Source organism: Rana temporaria, chromosome 8, assembly GCF_905171775.1.
Source record: "Rana temporaria chromosome 8, aRanTem1.1, whole genome shotgun sequence".
In the NCBI taxonomy this organism is placed as follows: domain Eukaryota; kingdom Metazoa; phylum Chordata; class Amphibia; order Anura; family Ranidae; genus Rana; species Rana temporaria.
In genome coordinates, this window is record NC_053496.1 from 36,946,209 (window position 1) to 36,969,851 (window position 23,643).

The following is a 23,643-nucleotide window of genomic DNA, read 5'->3' on the forward strand; positions in this document are numbered from 1 at the left end:
GACCACCGGGGGGGGGGCAATACATACATAATGAGATCATACACTGAATTAAAGAGGCGTAGTCACAGATAACCATCTGCACAATCAGTAAACTGTAGTTCTGTTCGGCAAGTCTAGTGATTGGCACACATCTTCCAGGCGGCACAGAGGTGACACCGATATTCAGAGGCTGCAGCTTCCTGGAGCAGAAACACACGGCTGGGGTCTTTCCTGCACTCTCCTCCGCTGTAAGCACTTCAGGCCGGGTTCACACTATTGCGAATTGGATGTGGGTTCACTGCATCCAATTCTCATTAGCAGGAGATTGTGATCAGCTCTCTATGGAGCCGGTTCACATATCTCCGATGCGGCTCCGGTGCGAATTTTCACACGAGCCCTGTGCGTCTTTTGGTCCGTTTTCAGGTCCGAAATCAGCCCTAAATTCGAAGGTTGAAATCAGACCTGAAGCGGAGAACCAGAACGCACCGGAGTCGCATCTGCATTAGGTGTTACCCCGAGCCTAAGGCTCCCAGTGCTTGAAACATGTTTCCTTTTTTTCAAAAAATATTCAAAAAATAAATGAGAAGGCAAAGAAAACTTTCCTTGCAAAGTCTATGATATATAGAAAGTGTTCAATCTGTAAAGTGTTGGAGACCACTGCTGCAATGGATGAAGACAATGTGAAGACCACCCAAAAACGACAATACTGACCCTTACCAGAATCAATGATCCCAATGGATCAAGTAATGCAGGAAGTATCACAATCCAAGGATGGATATAACGCGCCACCTAGCGGGGTCCTTAGTAGCCACCGATCACGTCACAGAACATCCAAAGAAAAAATGCTCACATAGTGTAAAACAGTAAAAACAATCAAAACGCATAGGACATCACCCAGTGATTGACTGACGGACAGTGTGAAAAATAAGAGGGTAACCACCACCACCAAATACACTGACCCTTACCAGAACAAATGATCCCAATGGGGATCAGACAGAGCAAGGAAGGTGTAATCTAGCATGGGGAAATAAACGTCCTAGATGTATAAGGTCCTCGAGGTCAACAGTGAAGTGGCAGAGTGTCCATAAACAAAAAGAGACTCACATAGTGTAATACCGCCCAAGGAATTTAATATAAAAATGAACGGATACACTTACGAAGATTAAAAACAGCATAAACAGGAAAACAGCCGGCCGGCGTAGCAGAACGAGGATTCGCCCTCAGCGTGCGGTGACGTCAGAACGTCGCCTCCCGACGTTTCGTCTGAAATAGACTTGATCCCGTGATCAAGTCTCTTTCAGACGAAACGTCGGGAGGCGACGTTCTGACGTCACGTTTACTGTTTATGTGGTATGCGCACTATTCTCTCTGTTTTTATAACTTGAAACATGTTTGGATGTCATCGCTGTGTAGAGCCTGGCACTCAGTATAAAAGCTGGTAGGCCTCTTTCTCATGGGCTTAGAGATGTAACAATAAGCGTTTAGCCGTGTTTTTTGATGATCCTATACCACCTGAGAACAGGCTAGGTAATTAAATAACGTTACTTTTCAAAAACAAACCACCCCAAATCTCATGGTAGCATGATAGTAGAATGGGATCTGGTGTAGCCAAACGCACTGCATTGGCGATCTGTGTTTGGGATGTCGTTAAGAATATATTGACACCCGCAGCAGATTGCAAATCCAGTGCGTTTTGAATGTAGTGCAGGAAACACCCATAGAACGCGCATTTCTCGCACTGCATTCTGGTGTTAGTCTGCCCTCAAACCCAAAAGCAACCATTTATTTTACTGCAGCTTAACAATCCTAAAGCTGCCCATACACCATACAATTTTCTTATTCAATTCTCTTTAGATTTATCTTCAATTATGTAGTACAAGGGCCTGCCTGACTGCTTACACATTTACAGGCCCAGATAATGGCCGGATTCACACAGCACTTGCGCCGATGTATCTCAAGATACGCCGTCGTAAGTACAAATGTGCGCCGTCGTATCTATGCGCCGACCCACAAACTAAGATACGCCTAAAAATAGGCTCACCACTCAGCCACTGTGCGGCACAATCAACTTTTTTTGCAGATGAGTTTCCCTTGGTTTGCATAATCATGAAGGGGGGGGGGGCATGGTCAGCATGGCAGGGGCAGCTCCTTCTCCTACATAGTGTCCGCTCCTCATTGCCATCTCAGGAAGTTGGTATAAAGTGAACCAACACGGCATAATATCACATAACCAAACGCAAGCAGAGCAAGGAGGGCAAACAGACGAGATAAATAAATAAATAAAACGAAAAAGCAAAATCCAGGAAAAGTAACAAGATTAAAATCAGCATTTTGCTGTAATCAGTTTTATGCTAATGACACTAATTTAGAGACTCCATCTGTCCCCGACAATGATCCCTTCCTTAATGAGCGCCAACGTCACTCACATTCAGTCTGGAGTCTGCGGTGTGACCTGGAAAGGGTTAACTGGTGGATTTAAAGCTGAACTCCGGGGAACTGATCAAACTACCCTTGCAGTGGGGCTCCCCCTGCAGGGCAAGGATGGGATAAATGTTCATTTTTTTTTGTCTAGGGTGCCTAACTCACCTTACCCATCGCTTGCCCAGAAGCTGCTTCTTGTTGGTGCTCTGTCGGTCGTGCTCTGACATCATCAAGTACAAGCAGGACCAGCACTATGACATCATCAAGTACAATGCAGGACCAGCACTCTGACATCATCAAGTACAATGCAGAAATAGCACTCTGACATCATCAGGAACAGCACTCTGACATCATCATCAGGAACAGCACTCTGACATCATCAAGTACAATGTAGGACCAACACTCTGACATCATCAAGCACATTGTGAGTGAGGACGGCGAGGGCCCACCCAAAGCATCGGAGGGAAGAGAAGAGCACTGGCTACTAGAGAGTGAGGGGTAAGGTAAGTGAAAGTGATTTTTAACCCCTTCCCACCCCTATACATGACACAGGACGTTATATACTATTGGGTTATACTGCTGCCTACGGAAGGACTGGCCACTAACTGATAATGACAGTATACAACTTCCCTTGCTGGACGAAAAAAATAAAATAAGACTTTCATACTCTTTGCTAAATCCTTTTTTTGAACTTCATTGTAGAACACAAAAAACTGAAAATTGTATCAAATGCTTACCGTAATGTTCCTTTCCTGGTGCCAATCTATGCCAGCATACTACATGAAAGGGAAAGGAAAGGAAAATCAAGGTAAGTATTTGATACAATTTTCCCCTTTTCTTGGAGTCCATTGAGGAACGCAGAAGTCATATACTGCCAAATGTTGCCAGTGCCCAGTCCCCCTGTAGGTGGCGGCCTAACCCGACAGTATATGACTTCCTTTGTCCATCAATAAACAAGAAGGAAAATAGGATTTTTACATTAGTTGGTAAATCATTTTTCATTGAGAGACCCAAGGACACTTCATTTTTTAGGCTAGTGTCCAATCCTCCTGTAGGTGGCAGTATAACCTGACAGTATATGACTACCTGTGTCCCTCAATGGACAAGAAAGAAAATAGGATTTTTGCACTCATTGGTAAATTCTTTTCTTGGAGTTCATTGAGGGACACAGTCATTTATTGCTACTGTCCTATCCTCCTGTAGGTGGCAGTATAACCTGACAGTGAATGACTACTTGTGTCCCTCAATGGATAAGAAAGAAAATAGGATTTTTGCAATGGCCATTGAATCCTTTACTTGGAGTTCATTGAGGGACACATTTGTTTTTTTGCCAGTATCCTGTCCTCCTATAGGTGGCAGTATAACCCGACAGTATAAAACTACCTGTGTCCCTCAATGGATGAGAAGGTAAATGAAATGTATAAATGGAAACATTCATTGAGGGACACAGACAATTTTTTGGCAGTGTTTAGTCCTCTTGTAGGTGGCCACATAACCCGATAGCCAATGACTTCTTGTGAACCTCAATGAACAAGAAAATAGGATTTTCTTGGAGTTCATTGAGGGACACAGTCGCTTTTGGCTAGCTTTACTCCTCAGTTGGGTGGCAGTATAACCCAAAAATATGACTTCCTGTGTCCCTCAATGGACAAGAAAGAAAACACTCATTGGTAAATCCTTTTCTTGGAATTCATTGAGGGACACAGTAATTTTTTGCTATCATCCAACCCTCCCGTAGGCGGCAGCATAACCCAACAATATATGACTACCTGTGTCCCTCAATGGACAAGAAAGAAAACAGGACTTATGCACTCACAGGTAAATCCTTTTCTTGGAATTCATTGAGGGACACAGTCATTTTTTGCTATCACCCAATCTTCCCGTAGGCGGCAGCATAACCCAACAATATATGAATTCCTGTGTTTCTCAATGGAAAAGAAAGAAAATAGGATTTTTGCATTATTATTATTATTATTATTATTATTATACAGGATTCATATAGCGCCAACAGTTTACACAGTGCTTTACAATATAAAAGGGAGAAACTACAGTTACAATACAATAAAAAGAAAGAGGGTTAAGAGGGCCTTGTTCAAAAGAGCTTACAATCTAATAGGGTAGGGGAACAGGTTGTAACTGTGGGGAATGAGCGGACAGAAGTGACATACATTGAGGGACACAGATGGTTTTTGCTAGTGTCCAATTCTCCTGCAGGCAGCAATATAACCTGACAGTAACCTTCTTGGAGTTCATTGAAGTTGTTCAACAGTTGTTTTTTGCTAGTATTCAGTCCTCCTGTAGGTGGCAGTATAACATGTAGATGAATGTGGCCCCAGCCAGCACCGTTCCAGCCACACCCCCTTGATTTGGTCATAGAGGCTGAAGCTAAAGTTAGAAGCTGATTGGTTACTACGCACAGCTGTTCCAGTTTTAGTAAATCAACCCCAGATCATGACTATGTGTGTCCCTCAATGGATAAGAAAGAAAACAATTGTTTTTTTTTTGCTGGTGCTCAATTCTCTTGCTGGCAGCAGTATATGACTACATGTATATGACTCAATGAACTGGAAAAAAATTGGTATTTTTGCACTCACAGGAAAATCCTTCTCTTGGAGTTCATTGGGAGACAAGGTCATTTTTTTACTAGTGTCCAAGTCTCCTGTAGGAGGCAGTATAACCCGATGACAGTAACCTTTGTGGAGTTCATTGAGGAACACAGTTGTTTTTTGCTAGTTTCCAGTCCTCCTGTAGGTGGCAGCATAACCTGACAGTGAATGACTACCTCAATGGACAAAAAACAATAGTTTTGTTTACTCACTAGTACATCCTTTTCTTGAAGTTCATTGAGGGACAGTTGTTTTTTTGCTAATGCCCTATCCTTCTGTAGGCAGCGGTATAACCTGACAGTATATGGCTACCTGTGTTCCTCAATGGACAAGAAAGGAAATAGGATTTTTGCACTCACCATTCAAACCTTTTCTTCAAGTTCATTGAGGGGACACATTTGTTTTTTTTGCTACTATCCTATCCTCCTATAGGTGGCAGTATAACCTGACAGTATATGACTACCTGTGTCCCTCAATGGCCAAAAAAACAAAAACAGGATTTTTGGACTCGCCATTGAATCCTTTTCTTGAAGTTCATTGAGGGACACCGTCATTTATTGCTACTGTCCTATCCTCCTGTAGGTGGCAGCATAACCTGACAGTATATGGCTACCTGTGATCCTCAGTGGACAAAAAAAAATAGGATTGTTTCACTCACCAGTACATCCTTTTCTTGAAGTTCATTGAGGGACACAGTTGTTTTTTGCTAATGCCCTATCCTCATGTAGGCGGCGGTATAACCTGACAGTATATGGCTACCTGTGTTCCTCAATGGACAAGAAAGGAAATAGGATTTTTGCACTCACCATTAAATCCTTTTCTTGGAGTTCATTGAGGGACACAGTCATTTATTGCTACTGTCCTATCCTCCTGTAGGTGGCAGCATAACCTGACAGTATAGGACTACCTGTGATCCTCAATGGACAAAAAAAAAATAGGATTGTTTCACTCACCAGTACATCCTTTTCTTGAAGTTCATTGAGGGACACATTTGTTTTTTTGCTACTATCCTATCCTCCTCTAGGTGGCAGTATAACCTGACAGTATATGACTACCTGTGTCCCTCAATGGCCAAAAAAACAAAAACAGGATTTTTGGACTCGCCATTGAATCCTTTTCTTGAAGTTCATTGAGGGACACAGTTGTTTTTTGCTACTATCCTATCCTCCTGTAGGCGACGGTATAACCTGACAGTGAATGACTACTTATGTCCCTCAATGGATAAGGAAGAAAATAGGATTTTTTAATCAGCGTTTTTCAGTGTAGCTTTTTTTTTTTTTTTCCAATGGGTTAAAACATGCAAAAAAACGCCGATACTGGCGTTTTTGATCGTTTTTCTGCATTTTTCAGCGTTTTGCGTTTTTCAGCGTTTTTTCCCGCCAAAAGACGGCACTTTGAAGGCAAATTTCGGGTGTTCAAAAAAAAGCCAATATACTCCAAAGCTCATTAACACTAAAAAAAACGCCCAGGTGTGCATGGGCACATAGGCTAACATAGAGTTCAGTTTATGGGCTTAAGAAGAAAAAAAAACGTCAATAAACTGCAGTTTATCAGCTTTAGTGTGCATGGAGCCTTAAAAGATAATAACAATACCCCCCCAATTGGCAGAATATTAATCTCCTATATATCGGGCCCTTCACCCTGTTTAGGCAGCGAAGGGTTAAACGAGCGTCTGAAAGTGGCACCGGCGAAATGTTATATTAAGCAAATCTGGCCGTGCCGGATACTAACCCCTCGCAGGCTGAAACAATTGGATAATCCGCTGGTTAAACAAGGTAACCCTTATTTGTGACACACCTGATTTCTGTCAATATGTACACAGGGCTGGCAGCTCGTTCGCTCTGTGTCAGTCTCCGTCCCTGCCAGGGAGAGAATACAATCGTCCCAACAAAAGGACACAGAGAGAGATTTCACGGGCGCTGAACGGAGCCAGCCGAGTGCAGACTATCTAACGGCTCTTAACCGCCGGAATGCGTCCAAGGCCCCGCCAACCGTTCTGATTTGCGCATTATATATGGAACCGGCAGACAATTGAGTCGCAATTTATTCAAGAGTGCCATCCGCTGTATTCGCCGCACCTCGCAAAGAAGGCATTATTACACGTGCACAAAGACACCAAACTTATGAATTTGGGTGTCAGAGTTCCAGTCCAGGTCAGGCTGGTTGCTATAAAGTGGTTGTAAACCTCAGACATGGAATATACAAGTGTGCTTATCTGCATCCAGAGCACTAAGTGTGATTTCTGTTTGCTTCAGCATAAATCTCTTCTGACAAGTGTTCCTGACACAGGGGAGGGAGCTCCAGCACACAGCCTGTGATTGATAGCCTCAGCTCTGTTCCTGTGTGCTGTGTGATGGTGGGTGTGTCCCTTTTCCTCTCCAATCAGCTCTCACTGAGCTCTGCAGTGTGTAACCTCAGATCCCCCCCCCCCCCCCTTTCTGAAAGCTCAGACAAGCCATATAATTTCTGCACTTTAAACTGATGTAAAGAAGAGAGGGCACACAATCTGTGATTGACAGCCTAAGCTCTGTTTGTGTGTGAAGACAAGACCAGTCTCTCTGCACAAGGAGAGAGAGAGCAGCAGTGAGCGGTCTTTATTACAGGAAAAGTCTCACACTGGATTACTGCACAGATCTGGAAAAAATATAGAAAGCACACTGAGATTCAAGGAACAATACACACGATAAATGGATTTGGAGATAATATTTTTAGCTTTGGGTCCTTAAATAAAGGGATACCCTAGTTTGGTTGACCCAATCAATGAGCCCCATATGAATTCCATTGACTTTCTTCAACCATGAACTCTTAGGCCTCGTACACACGACCGAGTTTCTCGTCAAAAACCAGCAAGAAACTTGCTGGGAGATATTTTTTTGCCGAGGAAACCGGTCGTGTGTACATTTTCGTAGAGGAAACTGTCGAGAAACTCGACGAGCCAAAAAGAGAGCATGTTCTCAATTTCCTTGACGGGAATGGAGAAAATTGGCTTGTCGAGTTTCTCGACGGCTTCACAAGGAACTCGACGAGGAAAACGATGTGTTTCGCCCGTCGAGTTCCTCGGTAGTGTGTACGAGGCTTCAGACACCTTTCACATTGGGGTGCTTTTCAGGTGTTTTATTGCAAAAATAGCGCCTGAAAAGCGCCTCTCATGCCTCCCCAGTGTAAGAGCTCGAGTGCTTTAACACCGCGGCGGTGCGCTTGCAGGACGGGAAAAAAAGTCCTGCAAGCAGCATTTTTGGGGCGGTTTGGGAGCCGTGTTCACACCACTCCCAAAATGCCCTGCCCATTGAAATGAACAACACGGGCGCTTTTAACCCTTTCTTTGGCCGCTATCGACGGTTACAAACGCCCTTCTAGCGGCCGAAAAGTGACGCTATAACAGCGTCAAAGCTTCACTAAAACTAGCAATGCTTTACCACTAACGCTGCACCGCCTCAGTGTAAAAAGGGGTCTTAAAGAGGAAGTAAACCCTCTTAAAAAAAAATTAAAAAAAAAAAAAAACCCTGCAAGAAAAAGGCAAAATGAGCTAGTAAGCATAGCATACTAGCTCATTATGTATTACTTACCTGACTTTGAAGCCCCCGCAGCGGTGCTGGTTAATCTCCTCCAGCGCCGCCATCTTTCCCTGAGTGTCTTCCTCGTATCGCGGCTCCGGCGCTGTAACTGGTTGGAGCCGCGATGATGTCACTCTAGCGCATGCGCACGGGTGCTGCCACCAACGGCATGATTGCTGTTAGTAATGGCATGATTGCCGTTAGTAACGGAACGCTCAGTGCGCCTGCACGCCGCTGTCTACGGCGCATGTGCCGTACACATCAGTGCATGTCTTTTGTAAATATCTCCTTAACCGTGTAGGTTTAGGATATACTTGTTGCACCTACAGGTGAGTCTTAATCTAGGCTTACCTATAGGTCTAAGTGGTCTGTAAGGGTTTAATGAGTGGAATGTAGCTCCTCCAATACACATGTTTAGGAAAGGTGTAGTGTCCCTTTAAATGAGACGTGGGAAGCACAAGGCCGCGTCCCCCTGGGACGGCGAGTCACATGGTGCGCTCTCTCTGGAATTCCAGCCAGTCCTCATCCCAGCCAAGAGGATTCGGCTGCATTAGAGAGTTTTATATCAGGATAAATCCTGCCAGGCCACTGCCAGCCTGCTCAGTGCACCAATCAGAGGTTAACTCTCGCCGCCTCGGACGCTTTCGCTACTTTTGGTTTGGCCATCCAGTTCCAGGCTCCAGAATTTGGCTCCAGCTGGAGAAACCGCGGCTAAAGTGTCACCAATGGAGGGATCAGCGAGGCACGGCGCGCTCTCCGAGAGTGCGGACTTGGAACGCGCCATGTGACCTTCACCTGGAACAAGTTTTATGTGGCTTCTACGTATTCGCTAAATTGCAGGATCAGATTTTTATTACTGACCGATAAAAAAAATAAAACCTTCCCAGACTGACCACACTCCCTTCTCTACTCACCCAAATTTAAACCCCAACTCCGGCCTTCCCTTCTGTTTTGCACAGTTATACCGGCGTATGAAACAACTTACTCGGATTTCACTGCACACTGTGAGCTTCTCACATTGTGCATTAGAAGCTGCAGCAAGTCAGAGAGAGCCCACCTCATTTCCTGGCTGGAGGACATCCAGCATCATCAAGTCTTTCTGACCCCAGCCTGACTGTCCCTGGCCTGCCCTTTTGATTGATTGGATTTAATTTTTTTCAATCATGGCGGCTCAGCATCACACGTGGGCGTTACCTAGATTGGTCTGCATGCAATAGAATGCCCACTCCTCAATCCATTAAGGCAGGGGTGCCGGTCTGTGACCTGCTGGGAGTCGGGCTGCAGAGCAAGCTGGCACAACCTGCACTGCCACCCTCCGACCACCAGAGGGCGCTGGCTCCCCGCACCACTACTCCCTTTCCCTCTCTACGGTCACAAAGAAGGAGAAGGGGAGGGAGGAGGGCGGGGCCAGGGACAGGATAAAATAGCACAGGTATTACCGCCCAAGCCATCCCCAAACCCCTCCCCTGGTGACAGGCTGCAACTCCCACCCGTCGATATCTACAAAAAAAAAAAAAAAATTGTTAAAGACTAACATGAAAAGAGTTAGAACCAGGTTGGATATAAATCCAAAAAAAAAATTTGGGGGATTTAAATAGATTTTTTTTTATCAAATTTATTTTGATTAAATGCTTTTGGAGTAAAAATCGATCTAAAAGATAGTTTTCTATTTAAGATACATTAATAATTTAGTTTATTCAGCATGAAATGGAGCTTAGTTATGTAGCATGGGGCTGTATATTCTGCAATATTTACATTTTTGGTAAACTCATTCAATGAATCCAAGCTCTGCAAGCTGAGATAACATGCACTGCATTGATGCATTCACACAACTTCACAGTAACCGTGAGTTATTTGCAAATCTATGTACACTACAAACTGTATGATTGAATCGGTTCGGATATCGCTGTTTTACATACCTGACAGCTTATTATTCTAAATAGGAAACCTTCATTTTGTTTGCAAATATTAAAGATTTGAACTACCAGCAAGAATGAGTCCTTATATTTAAAGAGCACCTGTCATTTCAGACCCATCATGGCAGCGCCTGTTAGCGGGAATCCACTCACCAGCTGCTGCCGCCACGTCCCTCACCTTGTTGTGTCACCGCCACGTCACCAGCCGTCCCAGTAAAGCGAATGGGACATTCGGTGGGTCAACAGCGGGTCAGGGGAAGAGCCACTGCGGGACAGAGATGACAGTTGCTCTTTAAAAATTATGATTTAAATCAAGTTGATTTACTAGTGATTTAAATCATAATTTAAATTGTGATTTAAATAGACTTGAAAATCAAATCCACCCTGGTTAGAACCCTGTCAGATTTTATATATTGTCTGTGGGCCAGATCCACATAGAATTAGATCCTCGCAGCGTATCAGAGATACGCTACGCCGCCGTACCTTACCTGGCGGAATTTCGAATCCACAACGATTTTGCGCCGTAAGTTACGACGGCGTAGTGTATTTCTGGCGGCGGAATTCAAATCGGCGATCAGGGGGCGGGTTTCATTTAAATGAAGCGCGCCCCCGCGCCGAATGAACTGCGCATGCGTCGTCCAGAAATTTCCCGCTGCGCTTTGCGCGAAATGACGTAATTTTTTTTAACTTAGACGTAAGTTACGTCCATCCCTATGTACGGACGACTTACGCAAAAAAAAAAACAAATTTCGACGCGGGAACGACGGCCATACTTAACATGGCAAGTCTATCTATACGCCGCAAAATACCAGCTTTAACTATACGCCGGAAAGAGCCGACTACAGACGACATTAGAAAATGCGACGGCCGTGCGTACCTTCGTGGATCGTCGTAAATCGCTAATTTGCATACCTGACGCAGAAAACGACGCGAACCCCTACCCAGCAGGTGCCGAAGTATTGCATCTAAGATCCGAAGGCGTACAAAGCCGTAAGCCTGTCGGATCTCACCCAAATGCCGTCGTATCTTGGTTTGAGGATTCAAACTAAAGATACGACGCGGGAAATTTGAAAGTACGCCGTGTATCAGTAGATACGCCGGCGTACTTGCTCTGTGGATATGGCCCTGTGTCTCCGCTGGGGAAATTCCCATCATTTCCTGTCCCAGAGACACATGGCATGTAAAGTTGTCACAACGTATCACTGGGATGGGAAACAAGCTCAAATCTCCCTAATCTGGCTTCATACTGCAAACAAAAAAAAAAAGAAGTTATGAAACTTTCCAACTCAAAAAAAAAGCTGCAGGCCCATTTTATAATTTTTGCTCTAAAGCAGAACTCCAGCCAAACACAACAAATTAAAAATGAATAGCACATTAAAATAAAAAAAAAACAGCTTTTGCAGTAATATTTATCTTCTGATTTTCCCAGCAGTACCTCTTTTCTGCCACTAGATGTCCTCAGACTGATGCTCAACATTATTCAACCCACTTCCTCTGAGTCCAGATCATTCAGCCTGTGACTGGACAGAAAAAAAGAGAAGCAGCTCAGTGCTGAGCTCATCTCTCAGCCACTCTGCTCTCTCCGCCTATCAGCACGCTCCTTGACAGCACAGAAACGGATTGGCTCCTTGCGCTGATCTTCCGATTCTAGCTGAGCAGGCACTGCAATAGGCTGATGCCAGTCACATTCAGGTGCCAGGAAATACAATTAACGACGTATTTATGAATACAGAGCTGCGTTGATTTGCGTCTTTCCTTCTGCACAGAGTTCAGCTATAAACCCCACATGGGAAGACGTCGGGCCCGGCAGCCGGTGAACCTTTTATGGATAAAGTACGATTTTGGCCGAGTGACCGTCACATGTGTTCTGTCAGCAGCTCACACACATAAAAGGTTTCTAAGATTAGTCAGTGACCAGCGCGCGGGGTCAGCCGCCTTATTCGCCGCTCTCTATTTTAGTAGCCACAGAACCGCCCTCCCTTTCCAGGGCTGTGACACCAGAGGCCGTGACCCCGTCCATGGAAGGCAGGACCCGGGGACAACCTCCAGGACGGGAACAGGCTGCGTCCCATGATAAACCTTCTTCACAGCATGAGAAAGAAAAACCACAAGAACTGCCAGCAGGGGACTCGAGGAATGACTGCGCGCCGAGGAGAGTCGCCAAGTCGCAGATCAGGAACTTGCTGGACTTTCTAAATGATTAACAATGCTGATAATAGGAACGTTCACTTGTATGGGGAAAACCTGTCTAAGCCCTCGTTCACATTGGAGCCATTTGATAGGTCACATCGCATGACAAGTCGCAGCCTATTGGCAATGCCACTGCACCAATCAGTGCAACGCTGACTTTACGGCGCCGCACCGGTTTGCAAAAGTAGTTCCTGCACTACTTTTGGCGACTTCGGGTGCGACTTCAATAGACATCTGTGCATGAAGCCGCACTGAAATTCGGCTTTGACATTGTGCGATTTCAGATGAAGTTACACGATTTCAAAGCCACATTCAATGTGAACGAGGGCTAAACGCCATAACAGTTCACTTGTTTGGAACATTGACATACATTTATATATCTATCTATCTACCATATTTATCGGCATATACCGCGCACTTTTTTGCCCTGAAAATCAGGGCAAAATCGTGGGTGCGCGATATACGCCGATACCCGCTTTCCTGCGCCGAGTTTGAATACTGCGGCATATACCGAGCGCAGTACACTCGTGTATAGTCGGGCAGTCTCGGCTCCTCTCGCGCTCACGTCCTGGACGTACAGGACGTGAGCGCGACAGTAGCCGAGCCTGCCCGACTATACATGAGTGTACTGCGCTCGGTTTATGCCGGCGCAGTATTCAAACTCGGCGCGGGAAAGCGGGGATCGAGCAGGGAGGACACCGCAGAAAGACGCCGGGCCCGACGAAGAGGACACCCGAAGCCGCAGACGGACGCCGGACCCGACGAGGCCGCCGATGGACGCCGCGCAAGACAACAAAACTGTAAGTACAAAAATCTTTTTTCCACAGGAATGCGGGTCCACTTTAGAGGTGTGCGCTATACGCCGGAGCGCGCAATACCCCGATAAATACGGTATATATAGTGTATCTATAGATATATATATATCAATATACATACATATATATCTATATATATATCTATATATATCTATATATATATATATATATATATATATATATATATATATATATATATATATATATATATATATATATATATATATATCTATATCTATAGATATAGCTATATATAGATATAGATAGATAGATAGATAGATAGATAGATAGATAGATAGATTTATATAAGATATATATCTATAGATATATAGAGAGATATATATAGATATATCTATAGACATAAAGGCCTGGATTCACATACATCGGCGCATATTTATGCCGGCGTAGCGTATCTAATATACGCTACGCCGACGCAGTGCAGAGAGGCAAGCACTGGATTCACAAAGCCAGTGCTGCCAAATCTGCGCTGGGTTTCCTAGGCGTAAGCTGGCGTATGTGGAAGTGGGCGTGAGCCATGCAAATGAGGCGTGACCCCATGCAAATGATGGGCAGAGGCTTAGACAGATACGTATAATGAACGGCGCATGTGCCGTCCCGTGGACGCAACCCAGTGCGCATGCTCAGAATCACGTCGGATCTACTCCCTAAGATACGACGGATTACTGCCTACGGCGTGAACGTAACCTACGCCCAGCCATATTCACGTCCTACGTAAAATACGGCGGTTTGAGTTCCCTGGTGCAGACCTTTGCATGGATGCTGCTGAGTTACACCTCCTTTATGGGGCTTAACTTTACGCCGGACGAATGACTTTACGCGCACTGCGTCGGACGTACGTACGTTCGTGAATCGGCGTATCTCCCTCATTTGCATATGTGAATAGAAAATCAATGGGTGCGCCAAATATGTCCAGCGTAAATATGCGCCCACTCTACCCCGGCGTAGGCAAGTTACGTCCGTCCGATGAAGCCTATTTTCAGGCGTATCTAGTTTTCTGGGCATAGCGCACAGATACGACGGCGCGTATTTGCACTTACACGGCGTATCTCGAGATAGGTCGGCACAAGTGCTTTGTGAATCCGGGGCATCGTCTTTATTCCTCGCATTTCTGTGGGTAGGGCAGCCCAATGAAATAAATGGGCTCTCTAAAGCAGAACACAGGTGGCAATTATGTGAATAAGGCTGCATTCACATCTAGACGGACGAAATCGCGGCGTTTTGTCGCCGCAAATCGCGGTAAAAATAGCGGCGTTTTGTACCGCGATTTGCGGCGACAAAACGCCGGTATTGTCCGCCTAGATGTGCCCCAAGATGACCCCCTCTATGGAGATGATTGCCATCTCCTAGCCGAACGCTCGAAGACGCCTGAAAAAAAGGTCCGGGACCTTTTTTCACGCGGCAGGCGACAGGTGTCCGGCGTTCGGCGTGGAGATGTGAACCATCTCCATAGAGGGACATCTGTTTTCAGCCCTCTGGCGGCAGCGGCGTAGCGCTACAGGCGTAAAAACGCCTAGGTGTGAATGCGGTCTAAGGCCCCATACTCACGAGCAAACATGTCTGCTGAAACTGGCCCGCAGGCCAGTTTCAGCAGACATGTTTGGTCGTGTGTGGGCGCGAGCGGGCCGAATTCCAGCAAACATTTGCCCGCCGGGCCTTTTCCCAGCAGACAAATATTCCTGGACTTGTTTTAAAACAGTCCGCTGGAATTCAGCCCGCTCGGACATGTACGGTCGTCAGTACAGACCTACCGTACATGTCCAGGCGCCCGCCGTCCCTCGCATGCGTCGAATGACTTCGACGCATGCGTGGAAGCATTTTAAAGGCGGGCCGCCCACGTCGCCGCGTCATTGTCGCGGCGACACCGCGTCATCGACGCGGCGACACCGCGGACACGCCCCGCGTATTGTTTACGCGCGGACTTCTGTACGATGGTGTGTACAACCATCGTACAGAAGCCCTCTGGCAGACATGTATGGTGGAAACGGTCCGACGGACCGCTTTCACCATACATGTTTGTCCGTGTGTACCCGGCCTAAGGGTTTAGCCCAGGTTCACACTGGGTACGATTTGGTACGATTTGAGATGCGATTTCACATGTCAAATCGCATCTCAAATCGGCGGCATTTGCCGGCAATTGTCAGCAATGGCACCGTCCTAATCGGTGCGACACCGCATCTGCGGCGCTGCACCGATTTCAAAAAGTAGTTCCTGTACTACTTTTTGCGATTTCGGGCGCGATTTACATTGAACGCTGCACAGATGTCTCTTAAATCGCGGACGAAATCGTGGCAAAATCGCGGCAAAACTGCAGCCGCGAAATCGATTTTACCGCGATTTTGAATTCGCAGTAGTGTGAACCTAGCCTTACATAAGTGTGAATCCAGGTGGGGGAGCGTGAAAAATGCATTAAAAAAAAAGTATCAGAAAATACATAAAAAATAGAATAAAAAAATGCTTAAAAAAATGTCACCCTAGATTAATCTTGGGTCAAATCTACGATTCTCCGCCATATATACATTCCCATTAGTGGACACTCGCTTTGTGAACAAACAACTTTTTTTTCTCCACGTCAAGTGCTGCGCAACAACCTCACTAACAAAACAAGCAAGGCGAGAGGACATGAAGTATGTAAATCTGCGTGACTCTCTGGCGGATGTAAAGTAAGATATTTCAACCTGTCAGGCTGACTCTTGGGCCACTGTAGATTTACGCTGCGAAATAAAAACCCGAGCGAGAAAGGTGTAGAAAGGAGACAGACGGGAGCTGAAAGCTCACATTAACCGCAAACCTTTGCTCGCCGTGACCGGATCGGTAGCACAGAGGGAGTGAAATATGTCAGACGGCCAGAAAGAGTCATTATCCGTAAGCTTTTTCACTTCACAAGTCCGGGGCTTCGTCTACGCACGCCGGCGAGATTGCGCTATTGTGTTACAAGCCCACCGCGGTTCAAATAGCCAACTGTTTAGTTTATTATTTTTTGTTTTTTCTCGGTGTGTGTCAGCGCGCCGCTTCTAGTTAAACTTCTAATTTATGGCCACTGGTCAGGATTTAAGGAAAAGCTCCGTCCTATCCTCTGCCAAAAATAGCTAATGGTAGCAACAGAAGCGCCACCTGATTTATCCACTTTGCAACTTCGCCAGAAAAGACAGGAGCCGCTTGTACCGATCGGAGAGGGGCTCAGGGAGGGAAGAGATGATGGGGGTGAGCCTCTTGAATCGTCTGCTGAGCAGGTTGGAGGGCACCCAGGAACTTGCAAAGCAACAGCCACAAAAACTGGGGTCACCCACAAACTATACGTACTTAGCCCTCCAGAATCCCAGGTAACAATGCAGACATCTCCATGCAACATATCTCCATATCTCGTATCTCCATTTCTCGTATCTCTATATCTCGTATCTCCATATCTCATATCTCCATATCTCATATCTCCATATCTCGTATCTCCATATCTCGTATCTCCATTTCTCGTATCTCTATATCTCGTATCTCCATATCTCATATCTCCATATATCGTATCTCCATTTCTCGTATTTCCATATCTCGTATCTCCATATATCGTATCTCCATATCTCGTATCTCCATATCTCGTATCTCCATATATCGTATCTCCATATATCGTATCTCCATATATCGTATCTCCATATATCGTATCTCCATATCTCGTATCTCTATATATTGTATCTCCATATCTCGTATCTCCATATCTCGTATCTATACATCACATCTCCATACATCATATCTCCATACATCATATCTCCATATCTCCATATCTCGTATCTCCATATCTCGTATCTCCATATATCGTATCTCCATATATCGTATCTCCATATCTCGTATCTCTATATATTGTATCTCCATATCTCGTATCTCCATATCTCGTATCTATACATCACATCTCCATACATCATATCTCCATATCTCCATATCTCATATCTCCATACATCATATCTCCATACATCGCATCTCCATACATCGCATCTCCATACATCGCATCTCCATACATCGCATCTCCATACATCGCATCTCCATACATCATATCTCCATGCATCATATCTCCATACATCATATCTCCATACATCATATCTCCATACATCGCATCTCCATACATCGCATCTCCATACATCATATCTCCATACATCATATCTCCATACATCGCATCTCCATACATCGCATCTCCATACATCGCATCTCCATACATCATATCTCCATACATCATATCTCCATACATCTTATCTCGATACATCTCATCTCCATACATCATATCTCCATACATCATATCTCCATACATCATATCTCCATACATCATATCTCCATACATCATATCTCCATACATCATATCTCCATACATCGCATCTCCATACATCGCATCTCCATACATCGCATCTCCATACATCGCATCTCCATACATCATATCTCCATACATCATATCTCCATACATCGCATCTCCATACATCGTATCTCCATACATCGCATCTCCATACATCGCATCTCCATACATCGCATCTCCATACATCATATCTCCATACATCATATCTCCATACATCTTATCTCCATACATCGCATCTCCATACATCATATCTCCATACATTGCATCTCCATACATCATATCTCCATACATCATATCTCCATACATCATATCTCCATACATCATATCTCCATACATCGCATCTCCATACATCGTATCTCCATACATCGCATCTCCATACATCGCATCTCCATACATCGCATCTCCATACATCATATCTCCATACATCATATCTCCATACATCTTAGCTCCATACATCGCATCTCCATACATCATATCTCCATACATTGCATCTCCATACATCGCATCTCCATACATCATATCTCCATACATCATATCTCCATACATCATATCTCCATACATCATATGTCCAGAAATCGTATGTCCAGAAATCGTATCTCCAGAAACCATAACTCCATATTATATCTCCATATATCATATCTCCATATATCATTTCTGCATATATTGCATCCTCATAAATCGTATCTCCATAAATCGTATCTCCATAAATCGTATCTCCATATTATATATCGCATCTCCAAATATCGTATCTACATATATCGTATCTCATATGTCCATATCTCATATCTCCATATATCATATCTCTATAAATCATATCTTCACATCATATATCGTATCTCTATATAATCATATCTCCATATCATATCTTCATCACTCATATCTCCATATCATTTCTCCATATATCATAACTCCATATTATATCTCCATATATCTTATCTCCATATATCATACCTCCATATATCATACCTCCATATCATTTTTCCATATATCTCCATATATCATATCTTCATATCACTTCTCCATATATCATATCTCCATATAACGTATCTTTATACATCATATCTTCCGATCATTTCTTGATATATTATATATTCATATATATTATCAATAATTCACCATGAACAGGTTCCATATCCCAAACACTAAACCTCGAAGAAGAGAGAGTTCCTTGTGCTCCCAAAACTCGTTGGTTATTCTGTTTTGTTTTTATGAATCAATAACAATAGTAAAAGCCTTTGGACTCTTTTGCCGCGTACACACGGTCGAAATTTCCGACAACAAATGTTCGATGTGAGCTTGTTGTCGAAAAATCTGACCGTGTGTAAGCTCCATCGGACATTTGCGGTCGGAATTTCCAACAACAAATGTTTGAGAGCTGGTTCTCAATTTTTCCGACAACAAAAGTTCTTGTCGGAAATTCCGATCGTCTGTATGCAATTCCGATGCACAAAAATCCTACGCATGCTCGGAATCAATATGACGCATGCTCGGAATCATTAAACTTCATTTTTCTCGGCTCGTCGTAGTGTTGTACATCACCGCGCTCTTGGCAATCAGAATTTCCAACAACATTTGTGTGACCGTGTGTATGCAAGACAAGTTTGAGCGAACATTCTGTCGGTAAAAAATCCGCGGAAAATCAGGAGGAGGGGGGCAGAGAGCCGGAGAATTGTGTGTATAAGGCAGCAGTGTGATCCAGGAGGAGGGGGGCAGAGAGCCAGAGAATTGTGTGTATAAGGCAGCAGTGTCATCCAGGAGGAGGGGGGCAGAAAGCTGGAACATTGTGTGTATAAGGCAGCAGTGTCATCCAGGAGGAGGGGGGCAGAAAGCTGGAACATTGTGTGTATAAGGCAGCAGTGTCATCCAGGGGGAGGGAGGCAGAGAGCAAGAGAATTGTGTGTATAAGTCAGCAGTGTGATCCAGGGGGAGGGGGACAGAGCACCAGAGAATTGTGTGTATAAGACAGCAGTGTGATCTAGGGGAGGGGAGGGGGCAAAGAGCAAGAGAATTGTTTGTATAAGGCAGCAGTGTGATCCAGGGGAGGGGAGGGGGGCAGAGCACCGGAGCATTGTGTGTATAAGACAGCAGTGTTAACCCGGGAGGGGGGTGGCAGAGAGCCAGAGCATTGTGTGTAAAAGACAGCAGTGTGATCCGGGGGAGGGGGGCAGAGAGCCGGAGCATTGTGTGTATAAGACAGCAGTGAGATCCAGGGGGAGGGGGGCAGAGAGCCGGAGAATTGTGTGTATAAGGCAACAGTGTGATCCAGGAGGAGGGGGGCAGAGAGCCGGAGAATTGTGTGTATAAGGCAGCAGTGTCATCCAGGAGGAGGGGGGCAGAAAGCTGGAACATTGTGTGTATAAGGCAGCAGTGTCATCCAGGAGGAGGGGGCAGAAAGCTGGAACATTGTGTGTATAAGGCAGCAGTGTCATCCAGGGGGAGGGGGACAGAGAGCAAGAGAATTGTGTGTATAAGACAGCAGTGTGATCCAGGGAGAGGGGGACAGAGCACCAGAGAATTGTGTGTAAAAGACAGCAGTGTGATCTAGGAGAGGGGAGGGGGCAAAGAGCAAGAGAATTGTGTGTATAAGGCAGCAGTGCGATCCAGGGCAGAGGGGGGCAAAGAGCCGGAGCATTGTGTGTATAAGGCAGCAGTGTGATCCGGGAGGGGGGGTGGCAGAGAGCCGGAGCATTGTGTGTATAAGACAGTAGTGTGATCCGGGGGAGGGGGGCAGAGAGCCGGAGCATTGTGTGTATAAGACAGTAGTGTGATCCGGGGGAGGGGGGCAGAGAGCAGGAGAATTGTGTGTATAAGGCATTAGAATTTTTTTATTGGTCTGCAGGATTCAAAATTGTGAGTTTAGTGGTCCATGAGGCCTGAAAGGTTGGTGACCACTGAACTAAAGCAAGAAGCATATTAATGGTAGAAACACCAGAGGAAAATAAAGGAAGAAAAGCCTGAAAAAAACAAACAAAAAAAACAAATGCAGCCACCTCATCTAAGGACTGGTAAGCTGCACCATATTACATTTCTGTAAGTTTGAAAAGCAAGCTACGAATTGAAGAGCAAGTAGAAAGAACTTCAGTCTTCATCCCTAGCTGATGTGCCTACTGAGCATGCACCCCGCGCACAGTCCTACACGGTCACGCCACACGCACAATTTTGGTGAAAGGTGTGTAAACAGAAAATGATACCGAATATCTCACCTGAAGAACATGACAGGTTATTTATAGAGCGCAAACAGTGACCTGAAAATACAGGCGACTCACAGCAATTGTAATATACCAGTGCTACAAACTGCCCCACCATTGGGCAATAAAAGCACAATAAAAGCATACAAGGCGCCAGGAATGTCACTCGTAGGGTCTGTAATTACACAGAACGCTCTGAAAGCTGATAGAACTGCGACAGCAAGGTTCCTGACAAGCCTAGCATTAACAATTGTCTGTAGTACATGGTCAAACATTAATACCATATAAATAAATAAATAAATAATAACATATTCAATTTTTCAATCCAGCAGTAATGAGTTTGAAAATTGTAGAGAAATGCTTAAATAATGCATTAAAATTTACCTAAAACCATTAGATTTTAGACGACTAAAATGATTTTAGTCGACTAAAATGTACTTGAGAGTTAGTCGACTAAACACATCTAAAACTAAAACAATTGCAGAAGACTAAAATGGGACTAAAACTAAAATGCTATTGTAGTCAAAAGACTAAAACAAAATCGAAATCTGCTGCTAAAATTAAAAATGCTTTTATGACGCCAAAGACTCTGAATAAAGTGCAGCCAAATATGCTACATAATGGGCTAGATTCAGGTAGGGCGACGTAAATTTGTGCGGGCGTAGCGTATGTTATTTACGCTACGCCGCCGCAATTTAGAGAGGCAAGTGCAGTATTCACAAAGCACTCGCTCCGTAAGTTACGGCGGCGTAGCATAAATCTGCCGGCGTAAGCGCGCCAAATTCAAATTGTCGAGAGGTGGGCGTGTTTTATGTAAATAAAACATGACCCCACGTAAATGACGTTTCTCACGAACATATCCCAGTGCGCATGCTTCTAATCATGTCGCAAATAGACGTGATTAGACGTAATTTACGCAAATCCCTATTCGCGAACGACTTACGCAAACAACGTAAAATTCGACGCTGGCCCGACGTCCATACTTAACATTGGCTACACCTCATAGAAGCAGGAGTATTGTTACGCCGGAAAAAGCCTTACGCAAACAACGTAAAAAAATCCGCCGGGTGCACGTACGTTTCTGAATCGGCGTATCCAGCTCATTTGCATATTCTACGATGAAATCGACGGAAGCGCCACCTAGCGGCCAGCGTAAATATGCAGCCTAAGATACGACGGCGTAGGAGACTTACGCCGCTCGTATCTTAGCCTAATTTAAGCGTATCTGGTTTCCAGAATACGCTTAAATTTACGACGGCGTAGATTCAGATTTGCGACGGCGTATCTACTGATACGCCGGCGTAACTGTCTCTGAATCTAGCCCATTGTCTTTACAGGCACAAAGAGCATAGAGGGAAAATAGATTCCTAATCCCTCCACAGCACATCCAATAATTACAATCCACCGCTGACCCCCGTGGCCCGTACCACCTAACAACCAAAAGCCTCTTCCCGCGCAGACCAGCCATCTCTCGCTATTCTTTCCCTTAGCTGCAGGCCGCTCAGTAATTACAGTGCCTTATTGCAATTATTTCTTATGTCAGAAGCCTAAAATGATAAAAATGCCAGGGGTAGATCAGAGAAGCCTTCAAAAAGCCCGGCTCCTCTGGGGGAGCAGGTTCTAGTGTTTGCAGAGCGCTTCTTTTAGGCATAATTTTAATGATGGTGTTGGTCTCCTTGGTCCAGGGCCCCCGAAGCTGGTCATTAAAAGGCAGGAAATGCCCTCCCCGACAGTCATTACCACTTAATTATGGATTTTGTTTGTGGCGAAGGCCGTTGCCTTTATGGGAACATTTCTGAGCAAGAAGCTGCTTGTGTTCATTCAGGTTCAGCATCCGATCACCTGCTGTGGCAATATGCAGCCAGCAGCCCATTTGCATTAGAATAGGGTCACTCCTTGCTCTATTTGCCTCTTATGTATTAACCACTTGGCAGTCAGAGAAGATTCCAGAGGAATGCAGCTGTATGGCCCCTCAACACAAGAGGGTCACTTTTAACCCTTCAGTCCTGGCAAGTTTACCCAATTCTCAAACCAATGTATAGGGTGGACTCCTGCGCTGTGTAGGATATGGGTGAGAGAGGGTAGGCCAAATGGGTGGCAATGGGGTGGATGGACGTGGATACTGCAGCAAACAACAGGGGTGTTGTCCTCTCAAGACAAAAATAAATTGAATGTGTAAAATGTGAAAGTGTCTGCGCTGTAGGAAAACTAAACTAAGGACGAGGCAAGGGAGCGGTGGGTGGACGGAAGTCCGTGGATCAGTGGGATAATAAACGTGTAAAGACAGTAGAGGTGACCCACAATGAAAGGAACTGGGTGTGGTCTGGCTTGAAAGATGTGGCGAGAAACACATAAAAAACACTTATCACTACTAAGTGAATATTTCTTAAAAGTGAGTGTAGAAAATCAACATATAGAATGAGCGAGCTCAAATAAAAGTGATGAAAATCGGGTGATCAATGGTGAAAAAACAATTCCAAAAACAAGCAAGGAAATAAAGATTGATGAGTGATTGGGTAAAGTAAATGCCAAACTATAGTGAGTTTATGATGTGTGATCAAGTGGGTCCACACATCGTGCACCCTTTACCAATAGTGAATCGAAAGGCTTACCTCTCTACTCACAT

At 44.8% G+C, this 23,643-nt stretch overlaps 1 protein-coding gene across 27 annotated transcripts in view; it reads right to left on the reverse strand.

Annotated features, from left to right (window-relative positions):
- Nucleotides 1-23,643, reverse strand: part of TCF7L2 (transcription factor 7 like 2) — a 290,074-nt gene that overhangs the window by 103,118 nt on the left and 163,313 nt on the right. For 14 of the 27 annotated variants that reach the window (XM_040361586.1, XM_040361587.1, XM_040361591.1 and 11 more), the window contains one exon: nt 3,138-3,176. The exons of the other annotated variants lie outside the window; for them this stretch is intronic. In XM_040361586.1, coding sequence (XP_040217520.1) covers nt 3,138-3,176 — 39 coding nt within the window. The remainder of the gene's footprint in view (nt 1-3,137; nt 3,177-23,643) is intronic. 27 annotated transcript variants of the gene reach the window in all.